At 40.2% G+C, this 20,392-nt stretch overlaps 1 protein-coding gene across 1 annotated transcript in view; it reads left to right on the top strand.

Moving 5' to 3' along the window:
• aacs (acetoacetyl-CoA synthetase) overlaps positions 1-18,031 on the top strand; it is a 36,530-nt gene extending 18,499 nt beyond the window's left edge. The window contains exons 11-18 of the mRNA XM_042422123.1: positions 6,708-6,772; positions 8,751-8,873; positions 13,609-13,722; positions 14,638-14,763; positions 15,158-15,227; positions 15,627-15,685; positions 16,050-16,252; positions 16,376-18,031. Coding sequence (XP_042278057.1) covers positions 6,708-6,772; positions 8,751-8,873; positions 13,609-13,722; positions 14,638-14,763; positions 15,158-15,227; positions 15,627-15,685; positions 16,050-16,252; positions 16,376-16,513 — 898 coding nt within the window. The 3' untranslated portion in view covers positions 16,514-18,031. The remainder of the gene's footprint in view (positions 1-6,707; positions 6,773-8,750; positions 8,874-13,608; positions 13,723-14,637; positions 14,764-15,157; positions 15,228-15,626; positions 15,686-16,049; positions 16,253-16,375) is intronic.
• The last annotated feature ends 2,361 nt before the right edge of the window (positions 18,032-20,392 follow it).

Raw genomic sequence — 20,392 nt, 5'->3', positions numbered from 1 at the left:
GCAGTTCATTCATTTCAGTGTATGATTTTAAACCTAATTTCACATGTAATATACACTTGTCCTAATTACAGTATACACATACCATTATGGAAGTGCTGCAGGGACAAGACAACAATAATAATATTATTAGTCCAGACTAAGAGTCCAAACCTGTTTTGAGACGGAATAATAATTTTTGTCTGATATGGTTTTTCCACCAAAAATAAGTTCAGTTACCTTGTTGTCCTTAAATTGACATCTTCATTTATTTAGTGAGTTGTTTTATTTGTAAGGGATCATATGGAGTATTAAAACACAAGTATTTCCATTTGATGTACTGTACCAGAGTTAGCTCGGAGCCCATTTTTTTTCATCTGCAGTCCCTTGGCAGGTCGCAATTAAAACAAATGCACAATAACAGAAGAGAACCTCAGCTGTATATTGGACCCCGATTAGCTGCAAACTAGTCGTTGTCGATGTGGCAAATAATGCCGGTAGATACACGTCTTAAACTGAGATTTAAGTTGAGCACAAAGAAACGTTCCACTTTCAGCAGATTAATGTGAAAACAGGTGTGTAGTGTCAAACTCTGCACATACTGTGCATCGTTCTGCACAGTGAAGCTCAAATGTCCAACTGAGGGAACAAGTAGAAAAACATATTTCCGACTGGAGGGGGACTTTATTAAATTTGATGAAAAGTAACTAAGCATATTGTGAAAATTCAATTCTATATATCACAAAGTCACTGTATCGATCTCACTCTCACCCTGTCAAATCCCAGAGGAGGCAGGAATTTCCGGGTGGAGGAAGTCCATGAGGAATTCTCCAACTGCAGCTGATGTGCCCTTGAGTAACCAAACTACTAAAGCTGACAGTTGGAGATTGTGTGACTATGTGTGCACTACTGAGTACACTCAGTCAACCTGTGGTTATATTGTGAAAAAAAACCCCCCCACTATGGTCAGCAAAAGTAAGAGCCTTTAAGGCAGTGATACCACAGACACATCTTCAGTACAGCAGAGATGGCATATTGCCTTCAGTAAAGAAGGGAGTTGGTAAGAGGGAGAAAAATTTGACATAAATGGGGAGTAGTAGAAACTGCAAGAGGAAAAGTGTCAAGAAAAAGTACTTCTACTGCTGAATCTCAGGACAGGATCTGTTTGTGGAGCCTAAAACTAATGAGCTCCTTTCACAATCTTACTAGTTATTTGGATTTATCAAATATATTAGGATCTTCACATGATGATTGGTAAAATTGCTGGTAGAGTTTAGATGCTAGTAATTTCCTACCCTGCTGGTTATCATAAACATTACACTGTAGTTTGTTGTTGCTATGTGATTAGATGAACGTCCCTCTGTTTCAACAACATCTACGACTGTTTTCCCCGATGGACTTAAAATGGGGAATTGTAAATTAGAGGAACAAGGTTAGAATACTGTTTCCTGAGTTACCGACATAGTGGAAATAAATGGAGGACTGTATGACAGAAAGACAGATAGAACCTTTTAAACCGTGAGAAGATTTTTGAACCAATTAAGTGCTGATGGTGTCTCCTCAGACACATTTTTCACATACCAGTGCTATGTGGAAAAACCCTCTGGGAGAGGCTGACGTAACATTTTTTTTACACCCTCATCTTCTGAATTGAGGTTGGGTATTTTAATTGGGGCTAAATCTGTCAGAGCCTCGGAGACGCTTCCACCCGTTGCCTTGAAATTTGTTGGTTAGTTGTATCATTGTAATAACTGCTTTGCTGTTGATGATGAAGATGAAGATGGCATTTTCATTGATGGGAACTGACTGGTAATTTTACACAACAACCTTTATATTGGTTTAAATGGATCATTACAGATTAGCTGATTTGTGAGAAGGGAGAGGGGAGGTTGGAGCATTAGAAAAAGTCTCTGTAGATTTGCATTTATTTTTAGTGGTCCAGTAGTTTTTTATGCTTTACAACACACAGTAGCGAGAGTGAACGTCGGAGAGGCTATCTAACTAATGTTAAAGCCATAAAAGTTCTTCTTCATTCAGTGACCTTGTATTTATTCAGACGACAATTCTTTGTGTTGTTGGGAACCTGAACTGTAACACAAAACATATTTTTAGGCAATCTTCTGAATAGTGGATCAGTTTATTACTAAGTTTTTGGTTTTGATTCTTGAAAAAATCAAAACCATTCATCTCTCTAGGTGGCAATGCTCAGATGTTGCTTCTTCTACTAAACCTTGAGTGTAAACTGCTAGGATGAAATTCTGTCACAAATTGTGCTACAACAGGACATCATATATATATATATATATCTTACATATTCCTTAACCTTTAAATGCTCTGACAACTTCCTATACCTGTGTTATATAACTGTTTTGTAAAAGATTTTCCTGAAACTTACCAGCTCAGGAGATTTGCTGAAATCTTACATTGGCCCTGTAGTGGGAACATAAGCAGTAGCATTCCTGGGTAAAGAAAGCAAAGGGTTACAACATTTATACTACAGGTTCCATCTATGAATGAGGCTCCCCTTTTTCCTCTGAGGATAAGCTTGTCTATTCCATCTTTTTGTACTTTATGTGTTGAGCTGATATGTCAGAAAAGATTCCTCCTTGTACCATCTATGTAAATGTTCTCTTTTGCTAATGCCAAGCAAAATTCTCACTTACTCTTTTTCAAGGAGGTAACTACAGTTTAGCAGATTTCCATCCTGCCAGTTCAGTTACAGTTTTAGACATGTGGGCATAACAATTTAACATATTTGCCATTCTGTTTTCCTATGTGGCAAACCGGAGACAACAGTTTTCATCAATATAAAATGAAATGCTTAATGTAGCACTTGATTTTTTTAAACCATTACCACATTCATTTTGAGTTGTATTAACCTTTACTCTACCTCTTGAATTATGTGGCGCCAGGTTTGATCTTGGCACAAATGGAGAATGTTTTATATCACGAAATAGAAGAGCTTCACAATTCTAGATGCCAGAAAGCTTGAAGTGCTGATGGAAAAAATCACTTTTAACATGTCTGTCTTTTCAGTAACACATGAGAAATAACATTTGCATATTAGGGAGGGGGGCTAAATATCAGAATCCTGTTTGTGAGTAGAAGCAGCAGTCAAAGGAAATGGAAATTAATTCAATTCATATTGCTGAAATACTGCTGGCATGAGATGGACACTGTCAATCATACTGTACGATTCCCCAATAACACCAAGGTACCCTAATAAATTTGGCATGTATTGACTTTCAAAAATGATGCAGTATGAGGTGTGTTTAATATGTGCAAATCTGTTTTTAGTAGCTTTTGTAACCTGAGCAGAGAGCAATGGCTCATTTTTATATTACAGTTCTTCCTGGGGTGGAGAACAAGGGCGAGAGTCGTTTAGCAAACATGGACTGACAAGTGGGACTTCAACTGCCAAATCATGACACGGGTAGAAACACATTAATGTAATAACTGCTCGGCGGTGCTCTTGTGTCTGATTGGCTTCGAGTGTCTCTTATTGACTCAGTAGCTTCCAGTAACATGCCTCCCTTGATATGGACATACACGTACATTTACACAAGCAGGCACACAATCTCACGACAGAGAGTCACAGCTTCTCCTCCACCCTCCATCATAAACACCAAATCAGCAGCCACACCTAGCCACCTGCCTCCAATCAAAGTAGAGTGACTGTTTCCATGGTAGCCAGCAATGAACAAATCCAGATGCGGAGACAGGGGGTCAGAGATGACAGATAGAACGGGGACTGTATCTAGTGGCTGTAAGTCAATGTGGAGAACAGGTATCAACTGTATCTACCAACGCACACATAGAATATATACACACATTATTGTAGTACTTTTCATTTATCCTTTTCATGTCATTTTTGGTCAGATTTTCAATTTAAAATTGGAAGATAATAGGAAAAAGACAAGGCCCACAACTGAACAGCATAGAAGGGTTTAAGTTAGACTTAGGAATTAGATAATAGAGATACAGCCTTGAAAAGAAGTAGATTTAATGGACTGAATGTTCAACTGATGGACCAAAGTGAAAGCAAGCTTGTGTAAGCAAGACTAAGAGTCTACAGCCATACACAAGCAGCTGTGCGAGGCATAATTTGATAATAAACGCTGATGTCAGCCCGGCAACATGCTGATGTGTAGGGGGTATAATGTTTAACATGTTCACCGTCTTAGTTAGCATGTCACCATGCTCATTTGCACCGAACACAAAGTACAAATCTAAATTTAACTTCATTAGAAAAGTGAAAACTTTGACCTGATGATGGCGATAGCTGGAAAGTCAGGGGATCAGCAAAGGATAGGAGGGTTAGGATTCACCCACTGGGGACCATGTGTATTTATACCAAATATGATGTCAATCCATCCAATACTTATAGACCAAACTGGTGGACCAACCAACTGACATTGCCATCCCTAGAGCTACACTGCTAATGTCTCTAAAAAGATATATATGTGTATAAGATTAAATGTAGACAGAATAAAAGACAGGTAAAGCAGCAGTGTTCTGAAAATCTTACCTCTGAGACTTCAGTCAAGACAGTCACAAAGATTTCAAGATGAGACTCTTCAGTGGGTGAAGTGGGGACACACGATGAGGCATGCAGAGGTGGAAGTGACAAGAGATGTGTGCGTGTGTGTGTGTACGTGCGTGCACATCATTCACTTCAATCCATTTGAGAGATTACTCTTTGAGACCTGCGCCCTTTCACCTCATCTAACCCACCACCCTTCACTCACCCTATCAACAACCTCTATTACCACTAATCGATTTCAACCCACGAGAGCAAATCACATCCTTCACCACAAACCAATTCCTGGTTATTGACCATTCAAGCATCAGACAGTTGTCTTGTCTCCCACAGACACAAAACAACCAGAGATTCTTTTTTTTTTTTATATTTGATTGACAGACATGGTTACCATAGTGATAGGAGGCAATTTGATTGATTTGATGTCAACAAAAATAACTTGAAGAGACAGGAAGACACCGACTGAGACACAAACACACGCTGTTCACAGAGCCAGACTTTAAAAGGCCTTTTGTTTTAAAATTAAATCTGTAGGGGAACACAGAAGTGACGTTTTGTCACTTCTTGCCTTCCACATGTTGTTCAACTGTTGTCAGCTGTCAGACTGACTTCCATTCACACTGAAGAAAGCAAACTTCCAAAATAATTTGGCTCCAGTGTTAATGTGTGCAAACATCCTGTCGATAGAGTCCCTTTAAATTATGTCCTTGTGGAACGTCTACAAAGAAGACATTTTGTCCTCGCAAGACTGAACATTATTGTGTTTGACTCTTTTGTTTGCTCAGTTGAATGTCAATCCCCAATCAGGATTTGTTTTGTTTTTTTCTTAATTTTCCTTATCTATCCTGGACGGGTTGACTGAGCACACACACTCTTTTTTTCCATCATCACCTTGCTTTACGTTTACACAGTGACACACACACTCCTCTCCTGGGAGCTGCATAGTTCAACCGCTGCTGAGCAGCTCCAGTGGAGCAGATGGGACAAAGGGCAAAGGGTGTTCAGTAACTGTTGCCCTTTCTATTTTAAATTATATTATGCCTTGTTATGCATAGATTCAGGGCAACAAATGGAGCATTACATTAATTCAGGCGGAGCACTTTCATCAGCTGACTGGGATCAGCTGCTTCATTCAAGCGTCACCGCAAGTGGCTCATTCATTAGCTGCTTCGCATCAGCTGGATAATAGTATCCAGTCATATTTCTACAGGTGTACATGGCCTTTGAAACACTCTCTTTCCTCACTTCTCACTATTACTCTGCTACTAGCAGCTGGTTGCTGTTGCAGCTCCTTCCACCATACAAGTTTTTGTATTGTTAAGTAAGATCTGATGTTTATGTGTGTTTATTAAGGGGGGTTTAGTTCTCCTAGCAGAATCCTTGTTGCTGCTCAGATTCTACATATATCCCAATGACCATTAAGATAATTTCACCAAACCAAACAATTAGTCAATTAAGAAGCAAATAATTGTTAGATTAATTGATATTATAAAAAGAATCATTAGTTCCAGCCCTAATTTTTAGTTTTCAAGCAGTGGATTCATTTTTGTTTGTGTTCATGTGGAAATACAAGATATTATTACAGCAGTTCAAAATAGAGCCATGAAAAATGTAGAACAGCAACACACTTTAAGTGACAAACTCATTTGACAAAAGTCTGTCAAAATTAAAGTCTCATAAGTCTTTTTCACTATGCATCCCATTTTATAAATAAAACATTTTATATTGGGGCAGAGTTGCAACTTGTATTTTTAATGGATAAAATCTTGAATTCAATCCAAATAACGGTAACATTTCACAATGTCATTCTGAGCATCTGCCCAACACATCGGTCTTACATCTTCAAAATGAATGACCAGGTTGTCACGAAATTTGACAACAATATTCATCCTTCCCAGAGTATGATTCATAGTGTTTGCTAATTTGGTTCTGTTGTTTAAAGTGTCTGCTGTTCACAATGCAGAGGACATATACTGTATGTAGGAGGCTTCTGCGATGGCTGTCACTGTCGGCAACACTGTTTTCTCCCAAAAATAATAAACATCTTCTACTTTTGGGAAATTGTATTTCATTTTTCAAATGTTGGAAAGGAATGCCTCACTGATCCTTTATGTTGCTACATTAAACAAATTAATTTCCGTGTTTTTTTTCTTCTTGTCTCTCTCTCTTTTTATCTCTTTCTCTTCTCCAGCATCACTATCTTTGGTACCGGGGCCAAGTGGCTGTCAGTGCTGCAGGAGAGGAACCTGAAACCCGGTGAGCTGCGGTCACAGACACAGACGCGTGTATGCGCACAGACATGCAGAGACACTCGTGGATGCGCACGAATAACAAGCACACACACACACACATGCGCATTGATACACACATCTACTCTCTCAGAATAGAACCTGGAACAATAAGAGCAGATGGACACGATAATGATTATAATAGTGACGCTGTTTGACTCTAAATGTCCTTTATGCCATTTACTGCGTGAATCAACGGTTCGGTCTGTGTTCTGGTGTTTGACACTGAATCAAATGAATAAAAGTGCGGTTATGATAATTCATATGAGTCATGGATAGGACCAACTAATTGCTTTTAGTGTCACAGCTCTCTAGAGATAGAAGCAGGTCTCTATACATAATCAGAGTCGTGTCGGTGCTTATTAGTCTTCCCCGCTAACCGTCGTACAAGCTGTTCTCTCTTTGCTGTTTGTTTGAGAGAGAAACTTACCTTTTTAGTAAGTGAAAGAAATTTCGGGCTTTCTGTGCTCTTTTGTAAAGGTACATACTGTATTTAAGAGAACAAGCTTTATTTCTCCTCTCCTATCCCCTCCCCTCTCCTCTCCTCTCTTCCTAATGTTAAATTAACACTTATAACTGATGTTTATTGCAACAGTTTCTGTGTATCTCAGTTCCCAATGTGCTGTTATAATCACCACAAATCTTTATTCATGGCGCCTGCTATGTGTTTGCATCTGTCTGTCTGCAAGCTGTAAATTAGCTAAACACATTCCTAATTCTGCGGCTAAACAGTAAGACACGAAAAACAAAATCTCCAAATAAACCTTTGCTTGTTTCCCCGTCTGTCTGTCTGTCTGTCGTCCGTCTCTCTCTCTCTATCTCTGCCCCACCCCCTTCAGTCAGCCATCCATTTGATCCAGTTGGCATTGTGTCTCTGTGTTTGGATGCTTATTAGAGGAAAAAGGAGCATGGCAGAGTGGAAATGTGCGCGCGTCTATGCGTGTTTCTGTGCTTATGTGTGCGTGCAAGCATGCCTCCAGTGGGCTGGGACGTGCGAGGGGAGCTTCTTCACTGGCTGTCCCAGCGGAGAGGCCCTTTTCCCTGAGCTGACATTTGGACCGGACACCTGGAGGCATGATGGGGGGTAGCAAGAGTTCCCACTGTGTGTGTGTGTGTGTGTGTGTGTGTGTGTGTACGTTTGTGTGTCTGTGTTTGTATGCTTATGGGAGGAGGGTCGGTTGCTGGAAGCTTATTAGTTTGCAGGGTGTTATTGGCTTGTGGTTTGGGCGTGTGTGTGTGTATGATAGAGCGCGTGCACATAGACCTCAGGGATGGTGAGTAAAGGTGTGTGTGTGTGTGTGTGTGTGTGTGTGCTGTGTCACATCAGGGTGGCAAACTGTATTAACACAACATGTAGGGGTGCATGGAACCACAGCTGTGCACAGGTGCAGGCTCATGTTGGAATTGTGTTTGTGTGTGGATTCTTAATTTATGTGAAAATGATTGCTGACTGGGGCTGGGTAATTTGAAATGTTTAGATATGGTAATAATACAATACCCGAGTTTCAACACTGATACCAAAACAATACTTTAGTAGCATAAAACCCTTTTTTCCTCAAACAATATTCTCAGCCAAATGATATTCTCTACCAAATTTCTCAAATTAATCAGTGTTGTCTTAAGACAAGCAGCCACATAAGAACTTTTGGCCAAATAAAATGTCATTTAGAATTAGATTTAGCTCACAAATGAATTAATGAAGACAAAGAATCTGAGCAAACATTCATTGCCAATCTTTGATACTTGACAATTTTCATTACTTGATGCAAAGGAGCATTTCGGTCAGTACTAAAAGAAGGACTTAGATGTTATCAGATACAATAATAGAGAGTATTTCTATTGAGATATGCTGCGCAGTATATGTGTAAAGCAATTTTGAATCATTTTTTGTCCTATTCTTTTCTCTTTTTCTCATTTTTTTCCCTCTTTCTGTATTTCTCCCCCAGGGGAAACGCACAACCTCCAGTCTCTCCACACCATCCTGTCTACTGGTTCTCCTCTCAAACCCCAGAGCTACGACTACGTCTACCGATGCATCAAGAGTAACGTGCTGCTGGGCTCCATCTCAGGTGACTGACTGATACGGATTTTTAAGTTCCATCTAGGGATACAAATAAATAACAGTGGCTTTTCCCAAACATTTTGTCTACTGCATTAATGCTGGAAGATACTATAAACACAAACAAGCAAAAAAAAAGAATCTGCGACACTAAAACAAAAAGACTGGCACGTTCAAAGAAAATTTTTGAAAAATAAATGGTATAGAAATGTACATTTCCCTCACCACCCGCAGCCCCGCCACACAGACAGACACAGGCGCTCTCAGCCCTTTGTTATGTTGACAGGGCAGTAGAATGCTACCTGTCTCTCTCTGTGAGTCCTGAAACGTTTAACATTTAGCACAGCCTGGGTGACTGACGCATTACAGAAGCACACACACATTCAGTAGCAGCTCAGAGAGTCACACATGCACACACTAACAAGACCAAACACAACACACACACACACACACACACAAACACTGTGAATGACATCCTGGATGGGCATAGTAAACACACACACACACACACACAATGACATGTAGGTGGAAGGATTGGACACACAAACGTAGACTGAAATGTCATCCACAAGGCTGAAATGTGGGGAAAAGCCAGACAGAGAAATGGAAGTAAGAGCTGATTGTCTCTAAAACTTACAGAAATATGTTTTCCATGTTATTTGTCAACAAATATTGTATCGGCACCAGTTTATACTGGCAATCCATCTTGGTCACCTTGAAATAGTTATTGTGGTAATAATGAAGGCCGTGTGAGACTATCTCCCTCATTCGCTATTTACTACATAACAAACACTCAATAGTCTCTGTGGTGGGCAGTAAATTGATATTTCAGACTCTTGTGAATCATCGTTTTGCGTCATCACCGTTGACTGCATCTAAAGATGGATGGAGCGTGGAGGTGTGACATTGGTTTTGCATTGGGGCCGGTTTGAAACCCAGAGTTGGTGCTTATGGTTGACGCCATCTCTTCCAAACCAGGACCTTCCAAACGAGGAGTGCGGGGTGTCCGTTACCTCGGACTGAAGCGAACACTTGCTTACTGGGAGCACAGCGTGGTGCACACTTTGGCTAACATTTGTCACTTTAGGTAAATTGTGCTAATAGAGCAGGTATTGTAGTCATGTAACATTAAACTCTACGAAATAAAGTGACTCAGTGTGAGTCCCGCAGCCGGGGAGAGCAGCAGGTTAGCGAACTGTCAATCAATGCTCACACGGCAGACACCAAAGCTACTATAAGTCTTCACATATGATTAATGGGGCGATGATTACAGGGCCCAAATTTAGCAATTCAGACCATAATGACGCTTTGAAAAAAGTGATTGACTTATTATTTTGTATTAACAATGAAAGTTAATTGGATCCAAGATTTTTTGTGGAGCCAACATCTATTTCCGCACTGGCTTCAGCTTCAAACCAAGGAATTTGCTACTCGGTCATCACTGAGAGGTGTAGTGTTGTACCTTTTTCATTACTCATGTATCAAAGGCGAAGTATTCATTCATTCATTTTTAGCAAAAACCTGTGTACATGCAATGGACACTACATTTCTCCTTTGATTGTGGGTATTTTTGAGGAAAATATAATGAATACATGTTATGCTTAGAACCGGAACATAAAAAGTCAATGTAGTGCAGTAGGTAGACAACAGGGAGTGATTTCAGCCACAACCCAGGGGCTTTTGGCAGGTAGTCAGAGGTCATCCTGTAACTAAATGGCCACTGTTGAAGTCACTATGAGCCCAACAAGGGGGTTGTTAAAGTAAAATATCTAAAAAGATACCAAAAAGATGCCTGACGTTACAACACAAGCAGTAAGACGATCAGATCAAGTTTTAGTAAGAGCCTTCAGGTTAGCCAAAATTATTTGGAGGAGAAAACTGAGGTAATGTGGCCAAACTGTCGGCTTGTTTATAGCTTGTCTGATCCTTTCACTGCTTGTTCCATCGCCATGTCAGACTTTTGCCGTAGCGAGGTTTCTGTGTTCCCAGTTCTTAACAAGGTATTTTGGTGAATAAACTGATAGAAATGGTGTTGGAAATGATAAAAAATAAGACCCTAGTTCAAGATTCATTATTTGGAATTACAGGACTAGTTCTGTGTGTGTGTGTGTGAGCGTGGATGTAAGGGACACCTGTACGTGTCCATGTGTTTTCTTCAGAACAGCAGGTCTTGCCCCAGTCAGTTTCCTCCTTGTCGCCAAGGGCAACAGCAGGCTGCAACCTCGTTGGCTGCCAACCGACCTAACCTTGACCCCCGAGGTCAACGCTCTGTACATGTGTGCGTGTTCTTTGGATTTATCACAGCATATGTGACTGACTGGTGGTCACGGTGACATATGTGATGGGCCCCTTTGCCGATTTCACCCTGTGTGACAGTGTGTATGTGTGTGTGAATGTGTCCACAAACATGTGCTTGACTTAAAATGTGAATAATTTTACATAATGTATAAATATTGTGTATTTCACTATGTCTCTGTGTGTGTGTGTGTGTGTGTGTGTGTGTGTGTGTGTGTGTGTGTGTGTGTGTGTGTGTGTGTGTGTGTGTAAAGCCCATCAGCAGGGATGTCAGACCCCCATCGCTCCTCGTTGGGGGATTTTAACACTTTCACTGCTGGATTCCCTCCATTCTAATATACCTCCGTCTGACTGCCCATATGTCACTCTTCTGCTCCCCTTTTTGCTCCTTCTCTTCTCTTCTCTTCTCTTCTCTTCTCTTCTCTTCTCTTCTCTTCTCTTCTCTTCTCTTCTCTTCTCTTCTCTTCTTCTCTTTTGTTTGTCTTTTCCATGAATTTGCAAAGTCTTCCTGTGACTTTCATTCTGTGTATTCTTTTTATATTTCAATTTTTGAATACATGAATGCATTCGTAGGTTAGCTGGTTGCCTTTTTGTCTCAGTTGGTGGCTTTGTCCGACCCCAAACTGTGCCAGAAGATGTTCAAAGCCCTCACACCTACACATATGAAAACACACACGCACACACACATACAAAATATATATCCATATACATCAGCCGAGGAGTTCAAAAATCTTTTTCTTCACTGTTCAGAATAGTCAATGCTGTTAGAAACATCAGGTCAGTGTGACACAATATATACACACACACAATACACACACTAAATGGCTGATGATTGAGTGTGTGTGTGTGTGTGTGTGTGTGTGTGTGTGTGGGTGTACCCACCCATTAAAGTGAGTGTAATAATAAAATATTTGCACGTCTTCCCACTATAAGTGTGTGTGTTTAATCAGAAGACAAAGTTTCCTCTTCCTCCTGGGAGCCAATTAAAGCTCAATAAAGAAAGAAAGTGAGACAGAGAGAGAGAGAGAACAAGAATAAAGAACAGAAAGACAGAAGAGAGAAGGAAGGAGCAGTAGAAGGGCAGAGAGCAACTGAGAGGAGGCAAACAAGATGGATGGATGGAATCTGTGATACAGAGAGGGAACGAAACGGAGGTAGAGATGGAACAATGGGAAAGGAGATGAATAGAACATGTCAGAAATAGTAGATGATTGGAAGGTAGAAAGAGAAAAATGGATGGTGCGGCAAAGGAAGTGTGTTTGTGTGTGTGTGTGTGTGTGTGTGTGTTCATAACAGTTTTAGGAATGTACTGCAATGGAGTAGAACTCCTATATAGGTCAGTGGAGGTAGAGCAGCTGCCAGCTCACGTTGTCGTGCTACCAGATAGATATCAGTACCAAGTTTAATCATGACTCAGGACGGTGGTCACTGTGATGTTTTGCTTAGTGACTTTATCCCTGCTCGACACATGTCCACTCCTACATCGCAGTACGGTACACTGCAGGTACTGTAACTTGAATTAAACAAATTAAGAAATTTATGTTTACAATTTGATACAGATTTCCATGGAACTACGTTGATTTTTGGTTATCAGGGGGCAGCATAACGTTCCAAAATATCATCATATTTGTGCCAGTTGTCAAATAATTGATTAGCTGATAGAAAATTGTGAAAAAATTGTATTATCCATTAATCATTTAAGTCATTTATCAATCAAAAATGCAAAACATTTGCTAGTCGCAGCTTCTAAAATGTAGGGATTTTCTTTACTCTGTTTTATATTATTATAAATTGAATATCTTCTATTAGGCAAAACAAGAAATTTGAAGATTTTACCTTTGGCTCCAGGAAATTATGATGGGCATTTTCTATATTTACATTGTTTTATAGCCTAAATGATTAACAGGTTAACTGATAATAAAAATGACTGTTAGTTGCATTCCTACACCTGAAAAATGATCATGGCTAATGTGTTAGCAATAGGCAAGTATTGCATATTTACACTTCCAGTAGATGCAGAAAAATTCTCATATATTCCTGCTCATTTTATCTCTGGTTTGGTCTCCACCAGATCCAACAGAAAATATCTCGCTCTTTAGCAGCAATTAGCCAATAAAGACTAAAAAGCATTGTAGAGCAGGCACCCCGGGAGCCTACTGGTTAAAATACACATTACATAACTGCAACATCTGTAGTTTGATTCCGCCTGTTGACCCTCGTTGCATGTACCCCTCTCACAGCCATATTTCCTGTCTCTACACACTTCCGACTGTCAAGGCAAAAAATACCATCAACTAATCTGAGTAATAATAAGGATAGACATAGTTGAATGTAAACAAAAACTGTGTTTTTAATGAAAACGGGCAAATTTAAGTGAGACGTTTCATATCAGACCATCAACTAACTACATCTCTTCCTCTGTATGTTTTTTCTCTCACCTCTCTGACCAGGCGGCACTGACATAGTGTCATGTTTTATGGGTCAGAACCCAGCAGTTCCAGTGTATCGGGGTGAGATCCAAACAAGAAACCTTGGGATGGCTGTGGAAGCATGGGGCATTGATGGTAAGATTGTGTGTATGAGTGCGTGTGTGTGTTCATAGTGGGTGAATTGTCCTGAAATGGAATATTGTTGCTTTTTCTTTCTATTCAGCCAAATCACTTCAGCAATCAATTTGTTGAGCACCCCACTTTGACAAAAGGGAGGACTGATCACCTTGAGGTGTGAAGAAAGTGGCTAGTTTGAGTCCCAGGAGAGACTGGGGAAAATCTTGATGGGGAAAATTAATTAGAAGCAAAAACAAAGAAAATAAACTGCTGAGATGCCCTTGAGCAAACATTCTCTCTGCTTCTGGAGCTAAAGGAATAACATTGGTTGTAGTTGGTTTCTCCCATGCATCTGTATGTGTTGGCAGAAAAATTGTGAACAATTACTGAACCTTCCCTGGGTAAACACAGGTAAAAACTTTAGTGAAACATTTTCTTTTTCATTAACAATCCAAACAGAAAAAACAGTGATATTTTATCTTGCTGGGAGTCTTCAAAGCCCTTTATGTTTTTCTTATTGATTTTAGTCCCTCATTCTCCAGCTTCCGATCCCTGCTGCAGGCTGCACTGGTGTGTCTCCACCACCTCAAAGGAGAGTGGATTGAGGGATAATTTAAAGGCAGTTTTGTAGGAAGAGCTTGGGATTATTTTAGTCGATCTCTAAGCCTATAACACCGTCCTGAGGGAGGAGGTGAGGGTTATGTGAAACCACACACTAAAGTCTATCAGGTTCTCTGAGTGTGGGATACATTACCAGGTGATTTTTTTTTTTTTTTTTTTTCACCTGAGAATGATTTGTGTAGGTGTGTATTTCTGAGTGTGTTTTTGTGTTTATCAGTGTGTGCACACGTATATGTGTGTGTTGTAGTAAAGTATATCTGAACTTGCTAACTTTGTTTTTGTTCCTGTGATATCTTTGTTTTTGTTCTACAGGTAAGCCTGTATGGGGAGAGAGCGGGGAGCTGGTCTGCTTGAAGCCAATCCCCTGTCAGCCTACACACTTCTGGAATGATGAGAATGGGAGCAAATACCACAAAGCTTACTTTTCCACATTTCCTGGTGAGAACACATACACAGATATACACAGTGTGTAGATATTCGTAAGCTTTCTTGTAGACATTGTACATTTACACGTAGTAACTACAAAAATAGACTTGTATGATATAATGTAATCCAGTACAGTAGCCCAATAAAAATATTACAACATTTAAAACCCTTGCTTTGTTTCTTTTTTCTACTGCATATAATAATGTAGAATTTAACCTACTTTCTTGCATTTTATCAAAATCTTGAGTTTATTTTTCCTTTATTTTATCTTTTTATTGCATATATTCTTTTTGGTCAGTTGTAGTTAGTTTGTGTGGTGTGTTTTTACTATCACAACATTTCTGTAAATGTAATTTCCCCGAAAAGATAAAAGAATTGAACTAAATTGTGTTTTTCTCTCTTCTAGGTGTGTGGGCCCATGGAGACTATTGTAAAATCAACCCAAAGACAGGAGGCATTGTCATGCTGGGCAGAAGGTGAGCCACTTAACCTGCTACTCACAGAAGACCTACCTCTTCTGAAAAGGTTGCATTATTACAGTAGTTATCTAAACTTATGAAATATTGGAGGGAAAATCACTTATGTTAATGCTTTGAATTTCATGCCTTTTTTGGACAAAGTTTTGCCATAGAATGATAATTACAGCATCTTGTTTAGAAGCTTGCTTCTTTATAGGTCAATATAAGATTCCTTTATGTCTCAGGAACATAAGATGGGGATGCTGTAAATGGAGCTAAACATTTCAGTTTGTGTACGCTGGTGGATTTTATTTCTATATTGCCATGCTGTGTATTATATGATGTGTAGCACAATGTTTTGTTTCTACATGACAGACACAAAAAGTTTTGACTCTTGAACTTGTGTTTGTTTTGCAGTGACGGGACGTTGAACCCCAACGGAGTCCGTTTTGGCAGCTCAGAGATCTACAATATTGGTGAGCTTTTAAAATGACATGTGGAGCGGGGTGTGGGTGTAAGAAAAGATGCAAAGAAATGGCAGTGAGTGTGAGCTTAAATTGAGTCACGATCGCTCTTTTATGTTGATGAAAATAACATTTTGCCATCCCATCACTCATCCTTTAAGTTTGTACACTTCAGCAACAACAGAAAGTAGCAAAACTCTTACAATACACTGAATCTTTTCCTCTTATCTCCTCTGTTCCTCTTCTCTTTGCTCAATTACTCTCTTCACCTATCACCTCCTCTTCTCTCCTTGCCTCTAATCTGCCTTCCTAATTTATGTTTTGTCTCCTTAACCTTTACAATGCCCTGTCCTCTCCTTTCTCCTCATCTCTACAGTGGAGGCGTTTGAGGAAGTGTCAGACAGTCTTTGTGTTCCTCAGTACAACGCTGATGGAGAAGAGCGTGTTATTCTCTTCTTGAAAATGGCACCTGGAAAGCCCTTCAGTCCAGAGTTGGTGGCAAAGATTAAAGGAGCTATTAGAAAAGCTCTGTCTGCCCGACACGTACCCGCCCTGCTGCTGGAGACCAGAGACATTCCTGTAAGAGAAATATGAATATCAATCAGATATGAAGAAACCTGTCAGATTATCATTTTGCAGTGGTTACAGCTGTAAAAGTCAGTTCCATCTCGAATGACAGCCCTTTTCTTCTTTCACCTGCAGTACACCATCAGTGGTAAGAAGGTGGAGGTAGCTGTGAAACAAGTGGTCGCTGGCCGGGAGGTGTTGCAAAGAGGAGCTTTCTCCAATCCTGATTCATTGGACCTCTACAAGAACATTCCTGAACTGCAAAACTACTAAAGAGGAAGCATCACAGAGCTGGAGAAACAACCTGCAACAGAGAACCACTTGACAAGAATTCAGATTAGTTTTTAAATGAACTTTATTCAAATTTACTGGTACAGGGAGACGTGCAAAGAGCATTGCAGGTACAATTTTCAGAGGTACCTTGTGCATTGTACAGGGCATACAAAAGGAAACACATCTGTACGTCAAAATAATACAAAAAATATGTATTTATATAATAACATTAAGTCTACGGAGACTTTGAAAACATGAGCTGCACTGTTCCATAGGCCAGCTTGTAACCAAGTGATCAAGCAGCTGCTCTTAGGCTACCATGTGTGAAAGTAAATGTGAACTGGATTCATCTTTTGGATGTAACATGATGTTGCACAGCAGCGCTTTTGAATACGACACAACAGGCAACAGAGAAGTGAAATTTAGCACTAGGAGCTTTGCTTTGTCTTCACAGTCTGATTGCTATCAGACAGTGAGGAACTATACCTGTCTGTGTCACCACTGTAAAAATCCATGGAAGTGTACAGATAAAAACACACAAAGATTTGGGATGAACACCTCAGCTCATATCAACATATCATTGTTATGTGGTGTGTACCGCTTTATTACATGTATATAAATATGAACATATATATATTTTTTGGACTGTGAAATTGCGTTAACATTATAATTATGCATTTAAAGATAGTGACCCCAACCTGTTAACCAAAGTGAGTCACAGATTTTAGTGGGTTGTTAGGAGTTAAAACTAAACTTATTGAAGTTAAAAACAACCTAAAAAAGTTAATTATCTCTTATGTATTACATGCTCAAATCCTAACCCTCATATGATTTTGTGACTGTTGATTCTATTTCATTCCGCCCAAGACATCAAGGCATGAATTGATGTAATGTAATCTCCCTTCAAAGGAAGGTTTTTTTTAGTCACATTTGCCCTTATTTAGCAAACAATTGTATGAATAAGTCGGTCTAGATCAAGTGTGATTTGAAAGTGAGCAGATGTTCATTTCACCACAAAAGCATGTATTTATTAGTTCTGTATCTATGTTCCATGTTTGTCAATGTGTTCTCTTCAAATAGCTACAGTACAGCCTCTATTGCTTTGTACATGGAAAAGCTGAATAATTGTGACAAAGTCTAAAGGCAAATTAATGCATTTAAAGATGAACTTCAGTGGTTTTGGTCAGTTGTAGCACTATTTAGCGAAATGGGTGTCTGTACAATACCAATAACACGAACAAAAGACAAATGTTGGGAGATCAGATCAGAATGTTAATTGAAAAAGTCACAGACATGAATGTTAGTGAAGCATTTGATCTTTGGGGAAAGTTGGAGAAAGATTTTCATACTAATGCAGATGTAGCCTTTTTTTCTTACTGGACTTCTGTGTGGTACTGGATTCTAATCAATTTCCTTTTGATTCTGTCTCTGTCAGTATTTCCGTTACGATTATATCACACATGTGTAAAACTACGAATGTAAATAAATCACCGGGGAAACCCGGGAGTTCATCTTTAATGTAAAAGTCACTGCTTAGATTGAATGAATTTCTTCCTTAAAGGTACCCTATGGAGTTTTTGACCACTAGCAGCACTATGGAGCAATGTTTGATGAATGGGCCCCTCTTTTGTTTGTATCTCCTATTTCAACAGTTTTTGGTGAGAAACACTGAATATAAGCATAACTTTGTTGTTTAGAAGAAAAAGCCACAGGGTACCTTTTAGACTGGAGTCTCAAAGATGCGCAGGTTTTTTCTTATGGAATCGTAATTGTACATTGCACTTTAGTACTGTAAATGCGATATTGTCCATGGTAGTGCTGGTGAACTTTGGTATATCTACTGTTCCATTCTGTAATATGCATGCAGATGATGCAGTTTTTTCTTGCACCAAACTTGTCTTCTAATAGGTTAAGGGTTTGAAAACAAAGTTCTGGGTTTATCACATGTAAAAAATCTGTTTATTCTATAAGGTTCTTTGTTTCTTTGGTCATTTCTACAATAGATAATTTGCTCTTTGGCGCAACAGCATGATGGTGATGGTTATTGTCTACTGTAGGTCTAGTTTATGCTGAAGTTGACAGAGCCATGGATGGATGTGAAGATCACTCATTTTTTTCAGTTTTTCAAGGGAACATTTGCATTAGAAACCACTTTAGCTGTGTACTGTATATAGACGGACGGTTGGATGGATGGGTGGATGTTTTTTATTGTCCACAAAAGGGAAATTCATTTTGCTCAGGTCAGTACCATCCTAACAGACAAGACAATAAATAAATACATAAATAAAAGTTCTTTCAGAAGGAGGGGGCAAGGAGGTTCCAGGGTGTTATGTTTGTTAAGAAGCCTAATAGCAGAGGGGATGAAGCTTGCCCTGCTCCTGTTTGTTTTGAATACAGGGGCAGCATATCACCTTCCAGAGGGCAGGATCTGACAGCAGGTGCTGAAGTTATGAGTTGAGTCCCTCGCACTCTTAGTTGCTTTCTTCACTGTCCTCTGGTTGTAGAGCTAATGGAGGGTTGAGCACTGCTCCCTACGAAGCTTGGAGCCCAAAGTGATCACCCTCTGCAGTTTGGCCTTGTAGGCCTCTGAGAGCCCCTCATACCAAGCCAGAAAAGAAAAGGTGAGGAGGCTCCCTATATGGCAGATGTAAAAGCTGCGGAGGATGGGAGGGGCTATGTCCAGATGCCTCAGCCTCCATAGGAGGTAGATATGCTGGTGGCAGTTTTTGAAGATGGTTTGTGTGTTGTTGAAGGTCAGCCTACTATCGATGGTGGTCCTGAGGTGCTTGTAGCTGCTAACCCTCTACACAGCCTCTCCATTGAGTGTCAACTGTGGGACAGGTTCAGCCTTCCTCTGAAGTCTCTAAGGAGCTCCTTTGTCTTCCTCACGTTTATCTGGAGAAAGTTCTCCTCGCACCACTGGTACAGCTTCTTCACTTCCTCCTCAAAATGGGCAGGGCTGTTTGAGGTGTCGACCAATGCAGTGCCCTCCTCAAACTTCACAGCCATTCCTTTTCTGTCCTAGCTACTCAGGTCTTGGGAAATAACAAAAACAGGACTGGGAAAATCACTGTCCCCTGGGGGGTGCCAGTGGATGTGAACATGACAAGAGAGGTGGAACTGTTGACACTGACAAACTGCTCCCTTTTGAGGGGGAAGTCCAGTATCCAGAGAATCATGTGGGGATCCACCTGGAGCTCTTGCAGTATGGCGCAGAGGATGTGGGGCTGCATGCAGTTGAAAGCCGAGGAGAAATCCACAGATTCCTGGCATATGTACACGGCTTTTCTAAGTGACTGTAGGTGGTACGTACTGAGCGGTTTTACCTGTAGGCAAACTGCAGAGGATCAAGGGTGGGGCTTACTTGTGAGAGGAGGCGGGGTAGCACTAGTCTCTCCAGGCACTTTACCGAGACTGATGTGAGGGCCACAGGTCAGTAGTCATTCAGCTCTACAGGAGGGTTGGAATTGGGGATAGACCTTATCTCGGAACGCTTCCACAGTGTAGGGATGGATGAAGAGATGACAGAGAACGCTGGCTAGCTCATCTGAGCATTCCTTCAGCACCCCTTAATGAGATCAGGCCCTGGGCCCTGTACCCACTGAGACTTTGTTTGAAGTACTGTGCGGGTGCATTTCCTGGTTGTCAACTGTCAGCAACCCAATAAAGTTAATCTATTCTGAGAGTAAAGCTCAAACAAACATTTTTGTGTTCCAAAACTTCAGCCCTCAATCCCCAGCGCAGATTTACAATGTGTGCATCCACGTTGTTTTTCTATGATAATCTAGGAGACCCTTTATCCCCGGCTTGCTGGACACAACGCACATGTTAGGTGTACATAGGAATTTAAGTCAACATTTATGGTTTTAAACAGCTTTA

Source organism: Thunnus maccoyii, chromosome 9 (assembly GCF_910596095.1).
Source record: "Thunnus maccoyii chromosome 9, fThuMac1.1, whole genome shotgun sequence".
Classification (NCBI taxonomy): Eukaryota; Metazoa; Chordata; class Actinopteri; order Scombriformes; family Scombridae; genus Thunnus; species Thunnus maccoyii.
Note: the sequence above shows the minus strand (reverse complement) of the source record. Positions and strands in the feature narration are given on the sequence as shown.